The 25,051-nt window shown below is 43.3% G+C and overlaps 1 protein-coding gene across 2 annotated transcripts in view; it reads right to left on the minus strand.

Moving 5' to 3' along the window:
* Positions 1–21,424, minus strand: part of RASGRF2 (Ras protein specific guanine nucleotide releasing factor 2) — a 133,409-nt gene extending 111,985 nt beyond the window's left edge. For both annotated transcript variants that reach the window (XM_049796408.1, XM_049796407.1), the window contains exon 1: positions 20,953–21,424. In XM_049796408.1, the coding sequence (XP_049652365.1) occupies positions 20,953–21,237 (285 nt within the window). In that variant the 5' untranslated portion in view covers positions 21,238–21,424. The remainder of the gene's footprint in view (positions 1–20,952) is intronic.
* Positions 21,425–25,051: the final 3,627 nt, after the last annotated feature.

The raw sequence follows: 25,051 nt of genomic DNA on the forward strand, positions 1-25,051 counted from the left end.
TTGTGAAGCCAGAAGCTCCTAGCATCTTGCTTGGCCACTCCTAGCCCATTACAGCCCACACAGGTCAGTATTGCTAAAGCATGGGAGGAATACCAAATGCACTAGCTGAACAGGTACTGGGCATAATTAAGACAGAGTAGAAGAAAACACTTCTGCACACCCTCACGCAGAAGGGCACACCATTCCACTCTGATGTGGAGAACACCAGAAGTTGGAAAAACCAACAACTGTTTAGGGGGCATAGGCACAGTTTATAACACACTGGTATAGCAAAAACTTCTCTTTCACTGACACAGCCTTGACCCCAAAGGCATTGTGAAAAAGAGCTCACTTCAGGTTAGCAGAGCATAAAATTCTTACAGCAGGTAATTGAAACAACAACAACAAGAATCTGGTCCTGAGGAGGCCACTTAACTGTCTTACACTTTCAACTAGCATTGGTCCAAATTTCCCATCTATTCCCCTTGAAAAAAGCACTTTGCTGCTCATGTATTTAGATACACACTAATGACGACCATGAGGCTCTGGGTTCATGTTGCTAAAATTATGTTATATCATTCGTCAGACTAGTAATGATTACAATTAAGACTTAGCACTGAAGCTAATGAACTATTTTTGACACAGGATCACCATCACTTCAATGTTTGTTTGCACACATAGGACTGTTATTCAGAACTGCAATGACACACAAAAGATTTTTCCAGTCAATTATGTGAATCACACGCATGGCATAAAATTGAAATATGTCAGTTTTACAAACAATTATTTTCCCTCAGTATGACTTAAACATACAAAATAGTTTCATAACAAAAGGGGGCATTAATTTTTAAAATAAATACATTTTCCTGTGTGTGCATAAGATGCATTTAACCTTTCTTTTATTTAAAAACACAAAGAAAACTACATGCTAGAAGCTTTTTCCATTTAGCAGTGCGATTTTTATTTTGTGGTTCAAGAAATTTTCACAGTGGATTTCTGCCAAATTTTGTTATATACTTCAAAAAATAGAAAATACTCAGAATAGCCATCTACAATAAAGGTAAATAAGCATATACTGACAATGACTGAATGCCCAGGCAGTTAATCACACAAAATCTAGCAATTTTATGACTAGACTGCTACCTGGCCTAGAATTACTTTAAGACCAATTTGACATACTGCACTTCAATTGTAAGTGTGACTGAAATGTAGAAGTATCACAAGTTATGTTAGTGGCAGGCAAATCTATAGTAAAAATAATTACTACATTTTGATTACACTGCAACATTTTTTCTTAACATCTAAGTCACCCTTCCTCTACAAAAAAAAAAAATAAAACAAACAAAGCACCTTATGTCCAAAACAAAAAAAGTTTTCTTGCCAGAGTAAATTATTCAAGGTAGCATAGAACAAGACTATCTCTGAATAGCTGTAGCAAAGCTTTAGAGTATCAACCAATTGAGTGTTAAAACTGCAGCTGAAATTCAATGTAAATGAATAGGAGAAGAAGTATATGCTGAAAGACAATCTGTACTCTATCTACATGCATGATAATAAGCCCTGAGCTGACTAATCAGGCCTTGGGACTGTAACGGAAGACCTCAAGTCTGTGGCTTGGTACTGATCAGAAGGACATTCTAGGGACAGCATGGGAGCAAAACAGAAAATGGCCCCCTGACATAATGTATATAAATGGCCAACCTACATTTTCAGTGCTAGGTACATTCTGGCTTGATGCCACCAAGCCGAGTGGTGCAGTTGATTTTCTAGAGGGAAGGGATACCATCCAGAGGGACCTTGACAGGCTGGAGGAGCTTCATGAAGTTCAACAAGGCCAAGTGCAAGGTCCTGCACATGGGCTGGGGCAACCCCCAATATCAACACAGGCTGGGGGATGAATAGATGGAGAGCAGCCCTACGGAGAAGGACTTGGGGGTACTGGTGGATGAAAAGCTGGACACAAGCTGGCAATGTGTGCTTGCCATGCAGAAAGCCAACCGCATCCTGGGCTGCATCAAAAGAAGCGTGGCCAGCACATCAAGGGATGGGATTCTGCCCTTCTACCCCGCTCTGGTGAGACCCCACCTGCAGCACTGCATCCAGCTCTGGAGTCCCCAACATAAGAAGAACATGAACCTGTTTGAGTGGGTCCAGAGGAGGGTCACAAAAATGATCAGTGATGGAACACCGCTCTTATGAGGAAAGGCTGAGAGAGCTGGGGTTGTTCAGCCTCAAGAACAGAAGGCTCTGGGGAGACCTTATTGTGGCCTTCCAACATATAAAAGGGGCTTAAAAGAAAGATGGAGAAAGACTTTTTACCAAGGCCTGAAGTGACAGGACAAGGAGCAACAACTTTAAACTGAAAGAGGGTAGATTTAGATTGGACATGAGGAAGAAATTCCTTCTGATGAGGGTGGCGAGACACTGGAACAGGTTGCCCAGAGAGGCTGTGGATACCCATCATTTGAAGTGTTCAAGGTCAGGTTGGATGGGGCTTTGAGCAAACTGATCCAGTGAAAGATGTCCCTGCAGGGAGTTTGGACTAGATGATCTTCAAAGGTCCCTTCCAACCCAAACCATTCCGTGATTGTATCATTCTCATCTCAGAAAGGACAGGGAAGAGCTTTAAGTTACAGAGAACGGCAATGAAACAAACTGAAAAGTGTAGGATGGTTCCTGTGTATGATTATGGTTATACATGCTGGGATTCTTCAGTCTGGCAGAAAGTGGAGGGGGAAAAGATGAGAGAGCCTACTGTGAGAAACCCATGCAGACAAGTCAGTGGAAAGGCTCTCCAGATCACCTTTCAGGCTGAGAATAGTGGCTAGAGGAGTAGGACACTTGTTATAGGGAGCAGGGAAGAGCATTTTCAGATTGTACAGGACTTGTTACAGGATGACTACAGGGGAAGCAAAAGCAGGGAGAAGTATGAGTAAGCATCGGAAAATAAAGGAATAAGCTGATAAAAGGGGCCAGTCTGGCCAGCACATCTGCCTGTCCATGCCCTGTGCTTGATCACCACAGTGTCTCCTGCTTTCACCTTAAACTCCATTTCTAACTATTTTCCTGGATGAGGGCACTCCGTATCTGTGTGCATGTGTGTATATGGACCTCTAAGGTCCATCAACTGGATGGCAGACCACAGGTCACAGAGGCCCATGTGTCTGTGGTGCCAGCAGCTGGACTGAATGCAACTGCTAGTGAATATCGAGTCACACCAGCCAGTGAGCAGGAGAAGCCACCTGGCAGGCAGTTATCAATACAGAAGTAAGTCTGGGCTGGGTAGGTGAGTCTCTGTGAGACAACTGGAGGAGTTCAGGTACTGAAGGGGCCAGAAGGTCCAGGCCAACTACTGGTGGGGCCATAAAGTCTGGGGGTCTGTGGAAAGACCCATTCCGGTGTTGTCTGTGTGTCTGTGCATGAGGTGACTGGAGGGAAGGGGATCCAAGAGCCAGCTGCTGGATGAACTGTGTCTCGGCCATTTTCTGGAGGGAACCATATTGTAAAGATGCATAATTTCCCACTAACAGACCTTCATCTTGATCAGCCAGAGTGGGAAACAGGATGAGGCCATTGGTGCTGTCTGTGTTCACACCAGCGCTGAGCATTTCTGATCTGTGTGTACTGAACACCCAAGTTTTCTGCATGTGCTGCTGCATGAGGCTGCATACCTTGATGCTGGCCAGACATGTCAGCATGAAGCTGCAGGAGATTAATCAGCTCTGAACACTACAACCTTAAGGTCTTGATTAAAAATCAAAAGGTATTTCTTTACGATAACATGTAGCGAGCCCTCAAGCTACTTGCAACAGCCACTGGAGACTTTAGAAGTAAGTATGCAGGGATTCAAAAAGGCATTTGGCAAAGTCTGAGAAGAAGACTGGCTATTAACTGCAAAGGCATGAACTTCAGCTCAGGGTATCAGGACTGCAAGCCGCTAGAGCCTAAGCCAGCATTTGTGGAAGGCATCACGCACGCTCTGTGACGATACGCTTACCCAGCCATCAGCTGCTGGCATAGGAGAGAGTGAAGATTGGGCTCAGTGAACTTTTGATCTATGGTGGTCAAGCTTACGCTGACATAATCAATACTCAACTCTTGCTACTGTTACAAGAATGAAGGTAGCATTCTGTAAAATGAATTATGTACCAACTGTGCATGGCATGTAATTAAGTCTGATTTATAGCAAAGGGCTGATAACTTTAAGCGTGTGCCATCTCTTCAGAAGTTGTCTAGTGCTCTCAGGTCCTAAACATTTTTAAAAAGGTACTCTATGCACCATAATGATAAATCTCCTCGTCCACATAGCTAAATCAAACACACAGTGTTTTGTTTTGAGCCATGTAAACACAACCAAGTTGTATAGCTTAGTTGGTATTTTTGACCTCACTCACGTTTCAGGCTAGGAAGTCAGGATGTAAACATTATCTGGTAACAACAAATTGCACCACATGACGTCGCTACAGAAACATGGCAACCCCTTTTGTTTCTTACAATAAAAAGTACTCTAAAATGAAAGGTCTCTAGCCATATGCAACCCTCAGCATTTAAAGGGTCTCAAATAAATAGTAGGTCAGTACCTTGATGGCCCAGATATCAACACTGTCTCAAAGAAACAGTGAGCATTCACACCGAACTACGAGAAGGCAGCAGTGTTTCTCCATATCAAGACAAGGATACATCAGTAGAATACAGGAAATCAGAAGGGAGACCTCAAAGATTTATTATTTATTGTGAAATGTTTAGCTAGGTAAGAGTGCCATAATTGTCAGTTATCTAATGTTCTGCCACCATCAGAACATCTCAGGCAAGCCACCAGACATCAGTTTCCAGATCTGAGTGTAGGTGTGTGACTAGGAAACCAAATTTAATGCAAGTTTTCAAGACTTCTTTTTTTTTTTTTTTTTTTTTTTAAATACATTATATGATTGTATATACTTAAAGCAATCATATTCTTGCTGGCTGTCAACTGATTCTGGAAAACCTAGTTAGCTTGCTAGTAATGTGGCCAACCATAAAGGAGATGTGCAAGCATTATTTTTAAAACATGACCTCTATTAGGGATAGAAAAGTTACATATTAATTTAAAAAACACTAAGCAACTTTGAGTGTGTGATGAGTGCCAAGTACAGCAAGTAGAATTATTACTACCACATTTGCAAGTCCCTGATCATAGGAGTTACGTAGGCAAAACTTACAAAATACATTTAATGAAGTACATTTAATGGAGTAGATTTCAGGATTGCAAGAAGGAGCTCTTCTAGATGACGAGAGAGGGTTTACTTTGGAAATAAAACTTAGGAATTTTCGAAAACTTTGGGGGTTACTGCCATGCTCTAAATATTAATATATTTAATATTTAACAACACTAAATTTATGAAATTTTATATAATATTTAATAATATGCAAAATAAGATGTTTTTAAAACACTTGAATTCACCCACAGACCCCAGTATGTTCCAGCTCCACAAACAACTTAAAGCGAGTATCAGAAAATGTTTCCAAAAATTAAGCTGATGTTGCTTAATGAGTACATGAGAACAATTAATTTAGTGTAAGTTTTTAAAACAAGTATTTCAAGTGCTAAGTTTAAGGACATCCTCAGAGCAGTTTTCAGTAACAACATCAACAACAAAAAAAGTGCATCTCTGCGTGCTTCTAAGTCCATATTGCATGTTTTGTTTTACTGATCATAAGGACTTTTGCTGTCTACTGTGTGTTTATTACGCTAACAGGTGCCAACACTTCCATTTAATCCAATCTGGAATGTCTGCTGTATCTTACTGTGCCTTCCTGTGTCTATGTATGGTAAGCTAAGCATGCCTAGTTCTAAGACGCCTACAGTTATACAGCTTTGGCTCCTCCATGTACAAGCGGTATCTTCTAATTTAGCTTCTCTGAGTATTTAACAGAGGGCACTGAAATTGAGTAAGGCTTTCTGTATACCCAAATGGCTGCTACAGGTTCAAATGCATCAAACCTGCTAAATAAATCTGCTATTACTATCTAACAGGAAGTGGTTACTTGCTTTGGATATTTTTTATGACATACATGCAAACAACGCTGTCCCCACACCCACCCAGCCCAGGAACAGGAATGAACTCACAGGTTGCCCACCAGAACAATAACATCAAAGCAGCACGGGGGTAGCAAGGCTCTGACCAGCACATGATTCCATTCATCACAGAACAGTTTACAATACCGCATATTTTCTCAGTTACTTGGAGGAGATATCTTTAGGAACAGCTAATGTCATCTGCATAACAAAAACCCGCAGTTACTCTTGCCTGTCAAAGAGGACTTTATTAAGGCAGTGGGAGATCACAGATTCCCAGTACAGCTACCTGACAGAGGAAAAGGGGCAGACAAGGAAAAAGAGGAATTCAGACTTTTTAGTGGCAGTCTTGATTTCCTAGTAGAAAGGGTTTTTATAGGCTACTGACAGCTATAACCATAAAAATTTGTTCTATGAGACAGTTTTTGTTCAACATAAACACTGTAGACAGATATGCCCACCCTCAGTGACAAAACGGGTTTTAAGTATCTCACAGAACTAGTTGTTCCCTTTTAATTCCTTAATTTTAAAAAAACACCCAAGAAACAATGTTATGTCATTCTCTGTTGTGCCACATTATAATCCCAAAGTCAGAAACAAGAGAGGGCGCCAAAAATTCTAGGCTGAAACTTTCCATATTTTTACCTTAGTAGCCTCATGTTTTTCTCAAACAGTTCATGGAAAACTGCTGGTGTTTTAAGCATATTTGACATACTCCAGTATCCCAAATAACAACTAAAAATTAACATACACTACTAACACTCTCACTACATGAGTAACCTGTAATAAAAGCTGCAGGTTATATATATAATACATGTAGAACTGGATACTGTTAGTGATATAAGTATTACTCAGTGGTAATTAAATAATTTGCTGTAGCCACATTCAGGGGTTTTTAAGAGGGTAAGGGGGGCAGCCTGATTCTGATAAGCATTTTTAATCAAACGAGTCTATTACTTTTGTATACACTTCTTTGGAAGCTCCTAAAACTCTCTTCCAAATAGGTTTTCCATTAATTGTCTACATTTCCCATAGAACTCCACCCCATTCATATCCTTCCTGACCTGGGTTACCTAAAAATAACCTTGAATCAAGAAAGAACATCAGGAAATATAAATGGAAATGGCAGCTGATCAATCCCTAATAAAAGGTACATGGTATTAAAGCAGATCAGGCACCTGGTCCCACTTGATATATTTAGAAGAGCCTAAACTCTGAAGTCACTTAGTTTAAATAAGCCACTCCAGTGAAATTATATCAGATATACACACAGTAAAGGAGAGATGCTTATTTCTATGCTTTTGATGTAAGAAATCACCATTCATGCATTTTTATAGAAGTGGAGTAGGAATAAACCCTTACAATGCTTAGCTTTGCTCGGGGGTGTTCCAGTTTTATACACTATGCAGCTTCACTACTGCATAGGTATTTCCCAAATATATCCTGGGGGGTGAAGATTAAAAAAAAAAAGTGCCACCTGAATAAACAGTACAGACAAGTAAAGGATAAGGGGAAACTTGGGAAGAAGAAGGGTAACAAAGTGATACACACTAGAGCCAACATTACCCCTTCAGACAGTTTCTTGAATATACTAAAGCTTATCAACCACTTTCCTCTCTTTTCTTCTGTCTCTAAATAAACACAGCCTGAAGAAGCTCCAAAGTCCCAGGGTAGCAAAACTAAGTATTTTGTAAATATTATTACTGCTCAGCACAATGGGAAAACAAAAGCAGAAAAATGCTGAGCTATGGATATATTCCAAGTACCTCAAGAGAAGGAAAAAAGGCTTCAGCTTTAGTTAGCAACAGTTATATCACATTCTGCTTATTAGCACAAAAAGTTTAAAGTTAAGTTTATTCTAGTTGCACAATTTTTTCCTGCTACAATTTAAATGTTTGCCAAACCAGAATGACTACTTCAAATTTAAATCAGATGGGAAATTATTAAAAAGAAAACAACCTCTCTCACTCCCCCAGAAAACAGAAAAGAACTTAAGTAGAAAATACATGCCACATACATGCTGCAGTAATGTATGCAAATAGAAAAAAAAGCACATCACAAGCACAAAAAGCCAGAAAGAGTTTTCATCTTTTTACTTTTCAGAAAACTCTCAGAAATTCTGAATTCAGATTTTTATTATGGTTCTCAGTAACACATCACATAAGATGCCGAGCCAATAGTAAATTTCTTCCAGAGAAAGGAAAGTAAGACTGATCACTGTACAGCAACTTAAAACAATGTCCTGGCATATCTATTTCTTTTCACATGTGATTTTACTTCCTGACAACAAGCAGAGAGGAAAATGTAAGAAAGTGAAGTGGGAAGCCTTGCAGTTTTCCCTTACAGAAAAAATTCCTACTATTTGGGCCAACAGTTCTGTGTTAGAACCAAATGTCCTGGGTGAAGGTTCGACATCATCTTTATCTTGTCCTCTAGGCCTGGTCATTCAGCCAGTTTTCAATCCACGTCACTGTCCACTTATCTAACCCATATTTTGTCAGCTGTCTACGATGATGACATTATGGGAGAGAGCATCAAAGACTTTATTAAAAAGACTTGGTTGCTTACACTTCTCCACCCACCTTGAAAACAACAGTAGAAAGTGAGGATCTCTCAACAGACCAAGAAATAAGATGTTGTTGCCCTGGAAGCTACTGAAGCAGTTGCACAAAAGTAGGACACAATGCATGTAGGAAGACATGAGAAAGGACACAAATGATGAAATAAGCCTTACACAAGTACTTAGTTTTGTTCACGTGTTCCCTCTTGCTGGCACATTGAGTCATTTTCTGGTATGATCTGAATGACAGGAGCACAGACACTAAGCAAACTCATACAGGGTTACCAGCACTGCACACTTGAGGCAGCTCAGAATCACTGCATTAATATTTGTGGGGCAGAAACCAGACCAGGAAGACAAAACAACAGTAGCTTGAAATTTACACAAGGCAAAGCAAACACTGAAGGGAACGGCTCAGAGGACATCAGAAAGATGAAGCAAACGTGTGTACAACCTATAATATGAGCCTAGCAATGAATTTCAGTGATTACAGAAATCGTAAGTCACAACAGAGAAGAAACACTATTCTAGCATAAGCAGTATTAAGAGGACCTGCTATAATTACAAATAACTTCTTAAAAAAAAAAAAAGAGAAATTTCAATTTCAGCTAAGTGCATCAAAACCAAACTCCCTGAAACAGTCAAGTTGTACAATTGAGGTCAACGGGACTAGCAAGAGCATTTTGCCCGGAAGGATAAATCTGCAAGGTGTACCCAACAGATCCCAGTGGCAGAGGGAAATAAAGTCATGAATTACAAGAGGAATACCCCAGTTGTAGGTTTCAGGATTAGGCACTTCTCAGGTCTTACCACGTGCTTCTCCTGTGTGCAGAAACATCCACATGATACCTTATGACTAACTTGGTAACCACTTCTGCATTCACCCATTAAGCCGCAGATGAACACCCTAAAATACTGCAAGGATAAACAAATATCCCCATGCAGATGGTGTTACCCATATGCTCACATATGGGAAGCACTATTAGGTCTGTTTTACTACTGCAGAAGTAAGGCAGTCAAGAAACTGATTCACGAAGAGGCCGCAGGGAGTGAGGGCCTCAGCAAGCAAATGCACCCAGGACATAACCCAAATAACCATCATTCTACTCCATAACCCAGCCTATGAACACACATAAGACAAACGCACATTCAGATGTCTTCAAAAAAGTAAAAATAAAATAAAAATTCAAAGAGGTATCTGCAGAAAGTCAATGACCTTTAAGAAAGCCTATTTAAAATCAGAGCTGCGAAGATGCCTCCTTTTTTTCTTCCCCTCCCTCCCCCTTCTTCTATGAAAGGTAAATCTATGTATTTATTTATTTCATATGGAACCACTTGGCATTCTTTAAATTGCCAAGTACATCTGAGTAGCTGCCTTTACTTTGTTCACTTCTCTGGCATGTAGCCAAGTTATCTGCTGCTAAGCTACAAGAATGCAGTGCAGCAATCAGGGAAGAGTATCTCTCTTTAAAGCATTGAAATATTAGCGTATGTGGTACAGACATGACTTCTCTGTAGGTCTGCAGCAATTTTGTACTGCTGATGACGGCACTCTCTCAGGTCGCTGCACATTTCGGACCATATAATACTGGACACCAGCTAGCTAGACTTTCCCTCAGGCTACCAAGTAATGCACTTATGAAACTTCCATCTCCAGTAGGCAGCAAAAATATGAGAAAAACCTTAGTCCAGGCCCTGGAAGCTTACACCTGTTACAATAACAAATCTGCACCAAAATGAACTGTCTCTACCTGGTTGTTTCCATAGCATAAATCATGTGGGTCAAAAAGCTTCATTTTTTTACAGGCGTGTGTGCCTCAATTTCCTGTTGGTTTTTATTTTCAGGTTTTGGTGTTGGTTTTTTTTTTGTTTTGGGGTGGTTTTTTTAGTTGTTGGCATCAGATTACAAAGCCAGGTACACAGGGCTGAGGAGAAGCACCACGTTTGAGGCTGCCTTATGCATTGTTAATGTAGTCCCATATATGCAAGCATAATGATTGCAGTCCTTTATTACACAATTCTTCTTTCAGGACATCCTACTTCAGCTACCACATATAAGTGAGACATGATTTCATATTTTGCTTTATCTTGATTCTTGAATGCATGTCTCCCTGCTTTATCTATTTCACACTAATCAGCAGAGTTCAGAAACTTCTTACCTGATGTCCTATGACACTTCTCATGATGTCATTCAGATGCTTCATTAGAAATAAGGCAATTATTTTCGAAACAGCCAGTGAGGTAAGAAGGAATTACTGCAAATACGGTCCACACAAAACCCAGCAGTTTCAGGTGCAACTCAGTTTGGATGCCTGATCTGAAAAAACACTGGCCTTTGGTATTTAAATGACACTTTTATTTGTTTTAACCACTACTTCCACAGAGATCAGCTCCACCTCTGCATGCCTAGCTCTTGTGCCAAGCTGGGTCCCCCAAACGAGGAATGATTAATCCCTGTGAAACAGCTCATGGATGTGATGTGTGCAATTCTTCACAGAGATCCTAGGCAAAAGACAGAATCCGGTCCCACCACACAGGTGGTGTTCTGATTTTACCATGAAGTCATCCTTCTCCTCCTGCAGCTTCATGCCTCACGTACTACAAATGCTCAGAGAAGAAGGGGGAGAAAACAGACAAGCCCTATAGAAAATGAACCCCTTCAGGATATTAATCGTAATTCTTCTTTTGAATACTTTAGGAGAAAGGAGTCCCAGGAAAGAAACAGATCTCCTTAAGCTGCAGCGCACAGCACAGCACACACAGAAGAGTGACTGCTGGGCTCCTCAAGAAGCCTTGGCTCTGCCCTTCTCCAACTGCTGGGTGCTCGTTCCTGTATCCCTACAGCCTGTTCATATACTCTGTGCACACAACTCCTTGGACTTAACAGAAAAAAGCAAAAGAGACTGAAAACACACACAAACATGCACTAATACTTGTAAGGAGCAGCTGCAGGACCAGAGGCTCTGCTCCAGCCCCTGGACCTCACACTGAGCTGACGCTGCAACAGCCGTAGCTGTCTAGTACCCTGCTGTGGGATGACCACCGGAGGGAGAAGGCACGCACTGCGCCAGCCGGCCTTACACTTCGCCTCTGCTGCCACCAAAACACTGAGATGCCTGGGTTGTGGAAGTCTGGAAGATTCCAGACTCTGGAAGCACCAATGCATCTGGATCTTCTCTCTGTCACTGTCCTCAGCTCACCTGGTATTCCCTTCTTGGGGAAAGAAAGCTACAAACAGAAGACCTCACAGTCACAAAACCAACAAATATACCCTGCAAATTACACATATAAGGCTGAGTACCGTCCAGGAGCCCTCATTTGCCTGGTCAAGCCCTAGGAAGAGGTAAAAATACTTCAGATACCAAATGCAATAACAGTATTATCCTCAGTGCCATTTAGTACTGTTCTTCCCTTCACCTGTACACACAAATATCTGCATGACTACACTGCACAGGTGTCAACGTTGGATCCCTTCACTCTTCTGTCAGTTTTTCCTCCATCCTTCTCTTAAGAGGGCTTTGCAGGTGGCCCATAAATTTTAAATTCTTACCAACAGATTTATTGGGAAGAAGCGTTCTTAATATTTCTCTAAAATTGTTCTGTGGGTGCCAAATAGAAGAGAATATGACTACTGCAAAAGAAGGTTGCAATTTTCTTGTCATGCCTGAGCACCCATGAATGCATGGGGTTAAAAATAAATTCCGGATTTCACTCTGGAGGACATCAGAGAGACTCTGTCACAGTCGTTGAACGCAATCTCCACAATTCCAGAGAACAGAAAATCTTTGGCATTTGCTGAAACAGGAGAAACAACTTCTGTAAGGGAGAGGAAGTGAACAGAAAGGAGAAAGACGAAGAACCAGCAGTCACCTGCAATCATCCTAAACTTCTGTACGTGAGGATCCAGCATATACCTAAAATATCAAACAGAAAACAGCAATAACGTGGTATGTTGTAGGATCCAGCATGGGAAATTTCAGAACTTTGTCTACAGCAACAAACACTCATATCTCGCAGCTGACTAGGTGAAAAACCAATAGATGTTCCCTGTGAGAGCAGCAGAACACCTTATCTGAGGTGCCTGGGATGCAGGTGTCCACACGTGAGCCAGGCGACTCGGTTCACGTGACAGTCAACCGAGATTATTCACCGCAGTCGGTGGGGTCTGTTCAGTTTAACAAACACAAACACCTAATTTAGGATGGGGTGATTAGTTCTCTAGACTGCACCGACAGTACGGGCTAGGACTTCACTGTCTGCAATGCAATCCAGCTGTTGTGGGGCACCTAAAGCTGCATGAGCAGCAACCTACCCTACATTCCACTATTGCAAGTACATAGACATTTACAGGGTTTATAATTTATTCAAGGAATGCTAAATAAAGGCACAGCATTTTTAAAAAAGCAATATAGTGAGCTTGCCGAGTTCAAAAGATTGCAAAGGACACACTGTAGTGCAATGGAAATCTTGCAGTCATTTAGGAACTTGAACCACACTAAGTCAGAACTGCAGAACCACTAAGCAGCAGATAATTTCTGTTACTCAGCCATTATACTGCAGTCAAAAACTCAGCAGGCAAAAAAAGGATAAAAGTCACTGTTCCACAGTGCCATGAGAAAAAAGGGGAAAATATAATCCCAGATTATTTTCAATAGATAAAGCACTTAACTCTTAAAACACCACCCGTTTTTTTCAAAAGAAGTAGTGGAACTGATTAGATCTGCCACAATAAAATGCTTCCACTGTAAAACAGTGGAAGTAAAATCACTTACAACAATATAGCTCAGTTCAGAATTGGCAGTTTATAAACACTTCTTAATAAAACTCAGTTCTGAGCTCATGGAAAATACAACAGAGATATTGAAATGGCTGGATTGAATTGGGGAAGCCTCTGCTTCTATATATACTGATTCTGTACCTCAAACAGAAAACCTTATGGGATTGGTAAGTCAAAAAAACATTGGAAGCTAGATTGTAAGCATATGCTCCCAGACATCTAGTGCAGAGGCACAGTGTTAAAAAAAACCTGTCCCTCAATCAAACTTCAGCATCAGTAATGGCTGGTAGGCAGAAAAAACTGAAAAGAGGTACCGTGTGGAATCTCATTTTCCTTCAAGTATATGAACAGGCGGATGACACCGTCTTTCTGAATTGCTGTGGCTGATCAACAATCAGGCAACAAACAAACATTGACATTGTTTTCAATCCAGACAAAATCTACCCACTCCCCTCCCCCGCCAGCAGATCTATGAAAGAGTACCTAAATTTGGCCAGTCTATCACCACTTTAGGAAGCACAAAGTGAGAACGCTTAGAACATTCACGCTGAAAAATGGGTTCGTTGCCTCAGACTCCGCAGCAGCCGTGTTACAGAAGTTGCTTTGAAGCGGCGGATCCAGAGAGGAGTGCTACCGCTAGCAGCAAAAATCTGTCGCTAAGAATGGCCAAAAGCGGTGCATTAGTATTTTCAGACCCCGCGACCTTCACCAGCTCCCTAAGGTCTATGTTAATGATTTACTGCACTGAAGGTGTTCTTTTTGGTGTGAATCTGCTCCACTGGAAGTCACACGGTGGGCCACTACCTAGCGTGCCCCGTTCGCAGCGCGGGCAGAGGGTCCTGCAGCAATCAGCTCTCTACATCTGCATTAGGCACTGCCAAGGGGGTCGGATGTCGTTGTTCCTCAAGATGGACAGACACACCGGGAACCGTAACAGGCTGCACCAAAATGTGCCCTGTCCCTTCCCTTTTTCCACAAACTACTCAGTAACGCAGACGTATTACAAGTGGCAAAACAAGATTGGTAATTATAATAAATGTGGCCAAACCGAGCAACCATGACAGCTTTTATTGTACATGCAGATTCTTAGGATGGTAAATCATCAGCAAGTGGATCAAAAAAATGCTGCTGTATTACTAATGATGACACTGTAATACATAATATATGAATATATAAAGACTACTATAATGTTGTACAGGAATAGAAGCAGCTCTGCCTGGATCTTCCATTACACAGTGAGAAATTAATATGGGTAGGATGCAACCAGAAAACAGGGTACGTGCCTTACCAATCTGCTTAGATGATGAAGAAAAAAATCCAAATATATTTTAAAAGTTGAATAAAGGCAAATTAAGATAAATGGAGTATAATTATTCAGTAGATTAGGGACTGACTTGCTATTTTTGTGCTAGGAATTTTTTTGTTTTCTACAATTTCTTCTTACATTTGAGGAACTAAACAGATCCAAGCCAAATCGAGGCAACTCTGCCAACAAAAGAGACAAAATGAAAAACGTAGGAGCACTGACTATTAAGATGGGTGGAAGAATTAAGTCGTGTTAAACTGCTTTGTAACTTTATTTTAAATGTAATTTGAGTACTCACATTATCGGTGTGAGCTACACTGCCATATGTAGGTTCTGGTCACTTTGTGCAGCCTTTGTGTGACGCCTGAGGTTGAGAAGGTGGAACACATTATTCTTACATGGTAAGTGTTTGTGTGACATCTTTGATCTTATGCTTTGGGATGCATTTCTGATTTACTTCTAACCTGCTTCCAGTCTTTCACTCGCTGACATTTCACCTGTTAGCTAAAGGGATTTCCCAGCAACTCCACAAATAAGCCTTTGCCAAATGTCATTTGCCTTGGGATCTAATTATTTTTCCAATAACTTAATTAAGGAGTATGCACTTCTGTTAAAGCATACTGCAATATTTCAGGATCTTACGATACCTCGCAGAGATATGTTAAGAACTTCACCCTGTGGTTTCTCTTCAGTAATACTTTGCCTCACCAAAATCTGGTCTTATTACCCGTCGGTCCCAATGCTCTTTTAATTACTCCTTAGTCTAAGATATTCAGGTGGTGTCGTTTGTTGCCTTTTGCCCCGAAGTGTGACAGACACTCAAGAACAGAAAACAACAGATCAGTGTCCAGTTCCTGACCAAGTCACTTGACATGGATTAAGGTAGCCAAAGGTTTAATATTAAACTACTCAATGGCATCGATATTCTCCAAGTCACATCTGTGTGGATTTAACCGACCTTTTGAGAGGAAGGCATGTCAAAAATAAACTACGTCTACATGTAACTCACTGTAACTCACTTCTCAGCTGGGTACATTCCCCACTTTTGCATAGCTACAAATAGCCCATTTTGGAACTTTACAGCAGAAACATACATTTGCAAGAGCTAGAATGAAATGCTTCGATTTTGGCAAAATAGCAATATATATGGCCATGAGATTTTCTGTTCTTCTCTTTATCCCCAAACTATGCTCATTACTAAGCAAGCAGGTAAACACAAAACATTTATCAAATAGCAAAGTTCAGTCCCTGGAGAGTTCACAAGGGCTATGCTTTTCTATTTATTTACTGCTTATTGCCTTAGGCCAGAAAGCACACTGTAAATTCACTTTACAGTTCTGCATGAAGAGCCAGAGGCAACCACTTCGATGCAGCTTGCCTTAAGCGCAATGTCAGTGACTCATTTTTCAGTTACTCCTTAAATGCATATCAAAACAGTTTGAACCAACGTTATTTGTTGAATATGCTCACAAACTGTACCATCTCATGACAGTGACTGAACAACAGCAGAAAGACAGGGATTACCAGGGAAAGTTAAACAAGAGCTACTTACCCCAAAGTTGTCTTCATCCAAGAACCATTTAGAGACTCTTTCATGAGAAGGTCTTACAAAAACACAAACCCCAAAAGCACTGATCTTAAAACCTTCCCGCTGGCCACCTTTTTTAACTAACTCTTTCTGTTGAAGTTAGCCCCTCCAAAAAAAAAAAGAAAGTTTGGATGAAAAAAAAATCCCAGAAATGTTTTTCTTCTCAGATACTGAGAAGACAAATTCATCTATTATTTTTTAAATGCTGCAGGAAATTTCTAAAACAAGGGCATCTCTGGTGGACCTTTGCACTGGAAGATCCCAGGGAGTTACTTGCCCAGAGGCAAGCAGTAAGATTTATGGACAGTATTACACCTGAAGGTGGCAAGCTATCTTGACAAAAAGGTAACGGCAGTCCTCAGCCACCTACTACAGATAACAGACGTAGGCTGCTGAACAACACTGGGGGTTTTTTGCTCAATAAAAGTGAAGAGATTAACTTTTAATTCATTATATCTTCAGGAAAAAATGACCTTTAAGCGCTGTTGCTAGGTTTTATATACACTAAATTAGTAGAGAGGTACAGCAAAAGCTGTTGGTGGCATATGCCAGCCTTATCACTTCAAGGAATGTATGTAAAATAGAGAGGTTTCAAACACTGCAAAACCACCATGTCCTTTATAAAATGAATACAGAGCTACAGTAAGCAGAAAAAATTCAAATAATTGGATTCTGTTAATCTGTGGGGACATGGACTTAATACTGCATTTAATTTTGGTAAGTGGGAGGAAGATTATTGCAGGCAAGATACAAAGAATAGTCTCTGCTCAAATCGTATAACATTTACAGGCTTAAATACACTAAGACAGTTATTAATAACTGTATCAGAACATTTCCATGTATCCAATCCACAAGAAACTAAACACATAGGCCTCCTCCCAATGCAGACAATAATAGTAATATTTACATTCCTCTATTCACTTGCTTCCAACAGTCTTAAAAAAAAAAAAAAAAAAAATCTGTGAACTTGCTGGATAACAAGTGCCAGTCTCCTATGAAACACTGCAGAAAGCATAATTTTTAGGCATTTTACTTTACTTTTGAAAGAGACTAGCCACTCGCTGAGACAAAGCCATTCTCTTTCCAGAGTTTTTGAAACAAAAGCTGGAATTCATTCTCATCAAGTCTGTCGCTGTCACAGTGGAGGACTTCTTGGGAGCTGCACGTGTTTACAGCCTACAGGTCTTGGGGGAAGAAGCAGTTTAACTAATACCAGGATTTAAGCTTTTCACCTGTAATATTGTCACGTCCTAATTTGTTGTTTTGAAACTCGGCTTCTACCACTTGTTGCTCTTTCAATAAATCTGTTGTTTTTCTGAAATGTGAAATCAGAGAGGATAGCAACACCTGTTTGGCATTTACAAAAACTCTTCTAAAATCTGAGGGAGATCAAAACACTTTTCTTTAAAAATAAAAACTACAGATAAAAATAAAAACTACAGATCATTTAATATCTGCAACAAACTCGATTTGATCCCATGTTCTCAGAATATCAACTGAGTCGTGCGTTACGCAGTTTGTTAATATTAAGAAAGGTACGGTACTTATAAAAGAATTTACTTTGAAGCAATTATCCTTCTGAAGGAAAAAAATATAATAATTATCTTAATGGAAAAGACCCAAAAAAAAGCACATTCTGTCATTGCAAATATTTTTCAAGCTCTTAATACTTTAATATTACAGCAAATCTTATGAAGGCATTTGGCATCTTCCACAAAGCGGTGGTACGGTTCCTGTAATACTTTAATGTCCCCTCATGATGGACTGCTGGAAGGGCATAAAAGCACCAGTAGTGGTTAAATGTGAAATCATGCAGCTGCTGGGTTTGTTGGGAGATAAGATACCCAAACCTAAATACGTCTGTTGACTGAAGTTACAGTCTCCTGTATAGGGAAGTACAGCTGCCACACCCTCCCCCCCACACACATTGAACTGTGACAACTTCTCAGCACAGTTCTTACCTGGCGTATGACTTGACAAGCAATCCTTGAACTACTCCAACTAGAATTAAAAGGATCTGCAAACGAAGGAGAACAAGATCTACTTGTTCTGCATACATTTTCCATAATCTTCAGTTACATAACTTAAGGAAAATGCATTGCTTTTTCAAATATCCACTCAAAGGATGCTGATGAAGCTCTCTCTTGTGATTAATTCTTCTTCCTCTCTCTCCCTCATTTGTGTAATTCTATAGCACATATCACTCTAATGTCTAAATTACCTAGGTAAACAAAACCCAAACTAAAAGAGATTATTTTTTTCTTCTCTCTCTTTTGGTGAAGAGATATCTGATTCTTCAAAAACTGGCAGAGAGCTTCTCATGCCATTAATACAGTTGTGTGGTTAAATCAAAGCAAATTAAATCTTGGCAGTATTTTTGCACTGCCAGTAGTTAACACGTACAACACTGAGTTTTTTCATCATCATCTGATTAAAATAACTTTGTCTTCCTCTGTTAACAGACTGAAGCTTCGCAGTTTATTACTTCACACCTGTAATAATATGAGCACATTTTCTGAGTAAAAAGGGCCATTTAGTTTTCAAATATTTCTCTGTTTTCTTGTGACTGATCAGTTTGATCAGAAGCTGAGGGAGCATCCTGTACACCTTAGCAAAGGTCTGTGTCTATATGAATATACAAACGAGGGCGCGCTTTAATGAGTAAACATCTGTAAAAACTACTGACACTCAAAAGCTTTATTCTGCATCAAGCGAAAGGTGAACAAGAGAAAGATATTTTCTGATGGTCTGCCTTTTCGAACTAGTATCCCATGAAAAAAAAATGAACTGTTCTTCTGCCTCTTTAACAGCAGTCTGCTGTTGTTAAAACCATGTAAGTAGTTGATGTTTAAAGCAATGAAAAATTCAGCTTCATCCCCTGTAATTATTTTGTCTCTGCACCACTAAATGTAATTACAAACAGCCCAGACATTCATCACCATAAAAGCACAACTTAAGATTTCCAGCGAACAGATATGGAAAGGCATTGTTTTCACACAGTTCTCTTAGTCAAGCGGTAGTTTAACAACACTACCGATAAACAAGTGTGCTAAGCCAATGTAAAGCAGACAGGGAAATTTCCATGTTTAATTTCTTCTAGGGAATCCTCCAGTATTTCATTTATCAGTGCTTATAAAAACATGACTCAAAGCAACAAGCAAGAATGTGACAGACGAATATGACATAACTACGACCATCCCAACTTTCCGAAAGTTCCCGTGCCTAACCACGTACCACCTTAAAGGCTGCTTAAGCACACAAAGGATTTGTTCTGAATGGGCAAAAAAAAGCACAAACGTAAGACAAGGTTCTGAGCTCTCCTCGCAAAGTTATCACGCCAGCGCAGCACGCAGATGTGCTGGTCTTCAGGAGCTGACTTAGGTCTGTGTCCTAAAGGCAACGCCTGCAGCCAGCCTCCAAACCACCCTCCTTGCAGTTACCCAAACTTTTCCAAACCAGTTTGACACCTGTTTGGTTTCTCCTGTTCAGGGGGAAAGGGACTAGGGCGTGCCAGGTGCAGATTCAAACAAATTTCAGCCAGGCAGAAAACTAGATCAAGAATTTACATGAGGCAATAGGAGGCGTGCGGTTAAGATACCCGATCTCTATCTACGCCGAACAACTACAGTGTCCTCTTCTTCACGGTTATGTAATGCACAGATAGTATTTAACCACTCGCTTGTTCGACACACACACGCGTGTCAAACCGATCGGCTTTCGGGGGCAGCGGGGGGGCGGGGGGTGTGTGTGGGATTTGGCAGTTCCCGCGTTATGAACCGTCACCCCTCACGGGGACGAACCCCACCAAAGCCGTCAGCGCCCTTGGCCGGGCGACAAGCCACGCAAGACCTGGCTGGAGCTCTGCGCCATCGTGTCTATCGCGACCACCATCGGCCTCGCGACACCTGCCCGGCCAAGAACCCGCCGGCATCTGCCGAGCGGCGCAAGGCGCGGGGTCTGCGGACCGGGGCACACGCTCGCTCTTGGCTCCCAGCCACCGGCTCTCGCAGGGGTCCCCCGGGGAGAGCCGAGAGCCCGCCGCCCCCCCCCCCCCCCCCCCCCCCCCCCCGCGGCATCGCAGAGGGAGGCGGCGGCCCCACAGCCGCCCCGCGGGCCGGCTCAGCCGCTCTCAGGGTCCTCCTGCGCCGCTGGGGTACTCCGGCCCCTCGCACCCCCCACCCCCCGTCTGCCGAGTCTGGTGGGAAACGTGTGGCTGTACGGCACAAGCGTCGGCATCGAGGTGAATAAACGCCCGGTTTGTGAGATGCTGCTCTCCGCGCACCCCACTGAGATAAAGGCGAGCAGACACTGGGGGGGGGGGGGGAGAAGAGGGCCAGGGAGGAAGGAAGAAGAGTCATTAGACGGGACGGGAAAGCCGCGGGCCTTGCCACTTTCTGAGCGGCTGCTGCTGCTCCCTCCGAGCGCTGCGGGAGCGGCGTGGACCTCCCCGCCGGGGGGCCGGGGGCGGGCGGCCACCGCCACTCTCCCGGAGGGACGCGAGGGGAGGCGGCCCCAGCGCCCCGACGGCCGGGGCGCTGCTCCTGCCCGGCCTCCTCGCCCTCCTCCCCCGCCTCCCTCCCCGGCCCTCCCCCGGCCCCCCGGCCCTCCCGCCCCGCTGCCGAGGCCGGGGCGGCCTCTCCGCACCCCCCCCCCCCCGCCCCGGCGCTGCCCGAGGGCGCGGCGGTACCTGCTTGTCCAGCGCAGCATCCTTGGCGCTGCCGGCCGCGCAGCTTTTGGGTGCCGGCACCCTCTCGCAGTTGCAACCCTCCAGCATGTACATGCCGGCGGGCCGGGCGCTCTGCTCGCCTTCGAAGTAGAAGAGCACGTTTTGGTAGAGGGCGAACCACTTCTCGTGCCAGCGGCTGGTCTCCGCCGTCTTCTTGCTCAGGTAGCCCCGCTTGGTGCCCTCCTTGCGGGCCAGCAGCGCCAGGTACAGGGCATGACCCTCGTTATACCGCACGCTCTTCTGCATGGTGGCCGGCAGCTCGCAGACACCCCCCCCACCCCCCCCCCACCGCCACCCCCCGGCGGCAGGGCAGCCTCACCGCGCCGGCACCGGCTCTGCCGCGCCGCGGCAGCGCTTCATGGGCGCCGGCACGCACCGACGGGCGGCACCCGCCCCCCAGCTCCGCCCGCCCCGGGGGCGGCTGCCGCTAAGCCCGCCGCGGCATTGCCCCCCCTCCCCCTCCGCCCACCACCGCCGCGTCCGTCTGTCCGTCCGTCCGTCCGTCCGTCCGTCCCCGCCTCTCCCCGACGCCCCGCGGGAGGAGAGCGGGCGGCGGCGAGCTGCCCCCCGCCTTCCTTCCCCCACCACCACCACCACCACCACCACCCCCCCCCCCCCCCGGGCAACTCCGGCGTGACGTGGAGGGATCAGCCGTAATCCGCTTTGGAGAGCGATTTAAAGAGCAAAGTCGCCGCCGCACCGCCCCGGGTCCCTCCCTCCGCCCGGCGGCGGGGCCGCCTCCCGCCCCACGCGGGGGGGGGGGGGGGGGACGGGGTCACCGCACGGCCCCGGGGATGGGGACGGGGGTGGTCGGATGGGGCACCTGCGGGCCGGACGGGACGGGGCGGGAGGCGCTGGGTTTTTTGGGGCTTGCGGTTGGTTTCCCGATAGTTTTCGCCTTTTCGGGTCTTCGGGCGAACAGCGTGGAAGGCGGCAGGGCGAGAGTCGGCAAGTTCGCGTTCGAGCTGCGTGGCGGAATGAAAGCGGAAAGCGAGCAGCGAACGCCCGGTGGAAACAGCCGACACCCCGCTACTTCTCACCCGCCGTGCCCACCGAGGAAAGGGCACGGGGGTGGGGGGGCGGGGGGGAGGCGAGCCTTGCAGGAGGTCTCGCCGCGGGGAGCGGCATCCCCGCACCTTCCCGGGCACCCGCCTGGCGAACACACAAGCCGGGGGGGGGCTGCAGAAAAAGCCGGGGGGGCTCGCTTTGCCGCACGCAGGGGCCGTCCACAGGCGCCGCTTAAAGGCTCTGCCGTGGCGGAGGAGACGCTGCGGCTCCCGTGGGTGCGGGAGGAGCAGTGTGTGGGGACAGCCGAGGGGGGGTTGGGGGGTGGGGGCGGCTCGTCCCCCCTGTCCCCGTCCCCGTCCCCCCTCCCCGAAAAGCGAGCCTGAGTGCGGTGTGCCGGGAGAGGGGTTAACTCGGGTTTCTCTTCGCCTGGGCTCGGTCAGGCTGGCAGCAGGCGCGGTTTATGTTTCTGCCGTCAGGACGGTGGAACGAGGTACGAGCAGACCTTAATGGTCCAAAAATGAGCGAAGTGGCGAAGGAGCTGGCAGTCAAGAATTGCTTTACGTAAACCACAAGCGAGAGGACCCTGCACCTTTAATTTACCAAATTATTTAAACTTGCTTTTAAGGTTCCCTCGGGAAAAGGCATTGAAACTCTTTCGTTTAAAAACGTGCTTTGCCTGTGCAGCTTTCTGTCTCTTTTGCTTTACCGAGTCTTTCGGGTGAGACAGGAAACAGATTCTTTCGCTCGCTGTCCGAACAAAAATGTGAAAATTAGAACGCTCGGTGTGCTGTATAATGCACAGAGCAAGTTAGAAAATATTCCCTGTGTGATCTCTGTCAGCAGTTATGATTTTGAGAATTATTTACAGGGACTGTGGACCCGTGTGGAGTTTTAAGGCTCTCATTCTGTCCGCAGACAACTTTGTATGGGAAGAAACAAACAGATGCACAAATCCTGCTGGAACTGACTAGCTCTCCTGGTGGCTTCTTCACATAGTGAAATTTGAGCTTAATACATAATGTCCCGGGAAGTCCAGGTTTTGGACAGGGATCGGAGATCATTTGGGTGATTTGCATGTATGAAATAATAACTCATATTCATGCATCTCAATGACTGGGCTCTTTACTTGCCTCTTACAATGCATCTTTAATTCAGTTTCACTCAGCTAGTGGTACCCAAGCCAGGATTAATTCGGTGTGTGAAATTTCATAGGATATCATATCTGTTGATCTAAGTAAATGGCAAGGCAGTAAAACTAAGGGAAAGAAGCAGACTGCAACTCAAAAGAGTTTTCAGATACTTGACACTAAGTGAATAGTTAGTGCTTTCCAAAACAAGCACATCGTATATCACAACCAAATGCTATAGTAAGAACCCATCTTTGCCAAGATAAGGTTGCAAGTTTTTGTCCCAACTTACGTAATTTGTACCTTAATAAAGCTTTTGCATGAATCGGAAATGATTACGCACCATTTATCCTACCACAGCACCTGAGACATACAGTAAAAATAAATGTCAGGAGTTAAATTTTAACTACAAAATAAGGAAAGAGAGGGTTTCCTTTACTACATAATTTTCTCCTAGACACGCAGGCATTTTTCCTAAACTGAAAATGTTGAATATGTCATTGCACAGCAATCCATAGGAATTAGGAGGCATCTAATGTTCCTGTTCACTACAGTGAACACCGTGTGCATAACCATCAGCTTGTCATGAATTCCTGTGCTTTGTTGTTCAAAATACAATTTAGTTCTCTCAATGGTATTTTCTCTATTACCTCATCATTCTTATAAAAGCACAACCTAGTTTTTATTGCTTTAAATATCTACTACTTATCTATGTATCCAAGTACTACTACCTAATACATCTAAGCACATGCCAAGTGAATATGATTTTTTTCTTAAATTTCTTCATTACCATCAATAAAGAAGAGGTTGTTTGTGGCTTTTAGAAAAGAAATTCTAGGCCAAATTCATACGTATGAACATGATTGAGTTATACGTGCAAACAGATGTAAAGGAATCTGTTGATGTAATTTCTTCCATAGGGCTCTGAAGAAAAGAACATACAGATAAGCACACTGATTTACTTTATTTTATATCCTCCTTAACTAACCCTTCCTTTCTGTGTATTTTCATTCCAGGGGATTCATTTATAAAACCACATTCCCAAGTGTTGTGTCATTATAGGCCCCAAGGAACTTTCTGTAAAACTGTGGTGGAAAGTTGCGGTCACATATCAGCTGAGATACTTTAACACATTTAGCCTACATTTACCTTGAAATTTCCATTGGGAACTAATTCACTGCATGCTGTTCAAAGCTGTCATAAATAGTGAAATACATAGCACTGTATGACAGTGCAATTGTTGATTCTGATGCCCGGAAGTGACCATGAGAGCTTGTGGGGCAAGCCAGTGAGTTGTCACTCTTCTGAGTGACAGGTGACAGGAAAATCTATTTCAGAACGTATGTAACATTTAGGCCTCTATTCTGAAAAACACCGGGGAAAAAATACTATTAATGTAATGGTAATAAAAATTGATTAAAGCAATGGAAAAAAGTTGTTACATTATCCTTTTAATGTCTGGGTTTGTAGGTATTTGCTCTATGTTGTTAGACATTTGGAATGCTGATTTGTCACTAAATTACGATAGTAAATAATTATTTACTTTTTCATGTCAAGGTAATATATATATTTTACACAATAATTTTGTAAAGCTTTTGAACAGCTGCTACAATATCTTATGGAGAAGAAACTAGGTTTTACTAAGAATATACCTATATATCTCCTCTTACATATTGTCTGAAAAGTAGAACTGAGCCAATACCTTCTTTGTAATTTTACCTGCACAGTTTTGCTAACATGATGGTTTACTCTTCAAGGCACAGAGCATGATTTGGGCATTTGAAAGGTATTCATAATATTCAGCTAAGGTTTAGTTATCTGATAAGGCAGGAAAATTTTCAAACACATATTATACATCACTGGTACAGTAAGTCCTGAATATCTTGAAAATAACGGGATATTCTTGTGTGTGGAAATGTCATTTG

Source organism: Accipiter gentilis, chromosome Z (genome assembly GCF_929443795.1).
Source record: "Accipiter gentilis chromosome Z, bAccGen1.1, whole genome shotgun sequence".
In the NCBI taxonomy this organism is placed as follows: Eukaryota; Metazoa; Chordata; class Aves; order Accipitriformes; family Accipitridae; genus Astur; species Astur gentilis.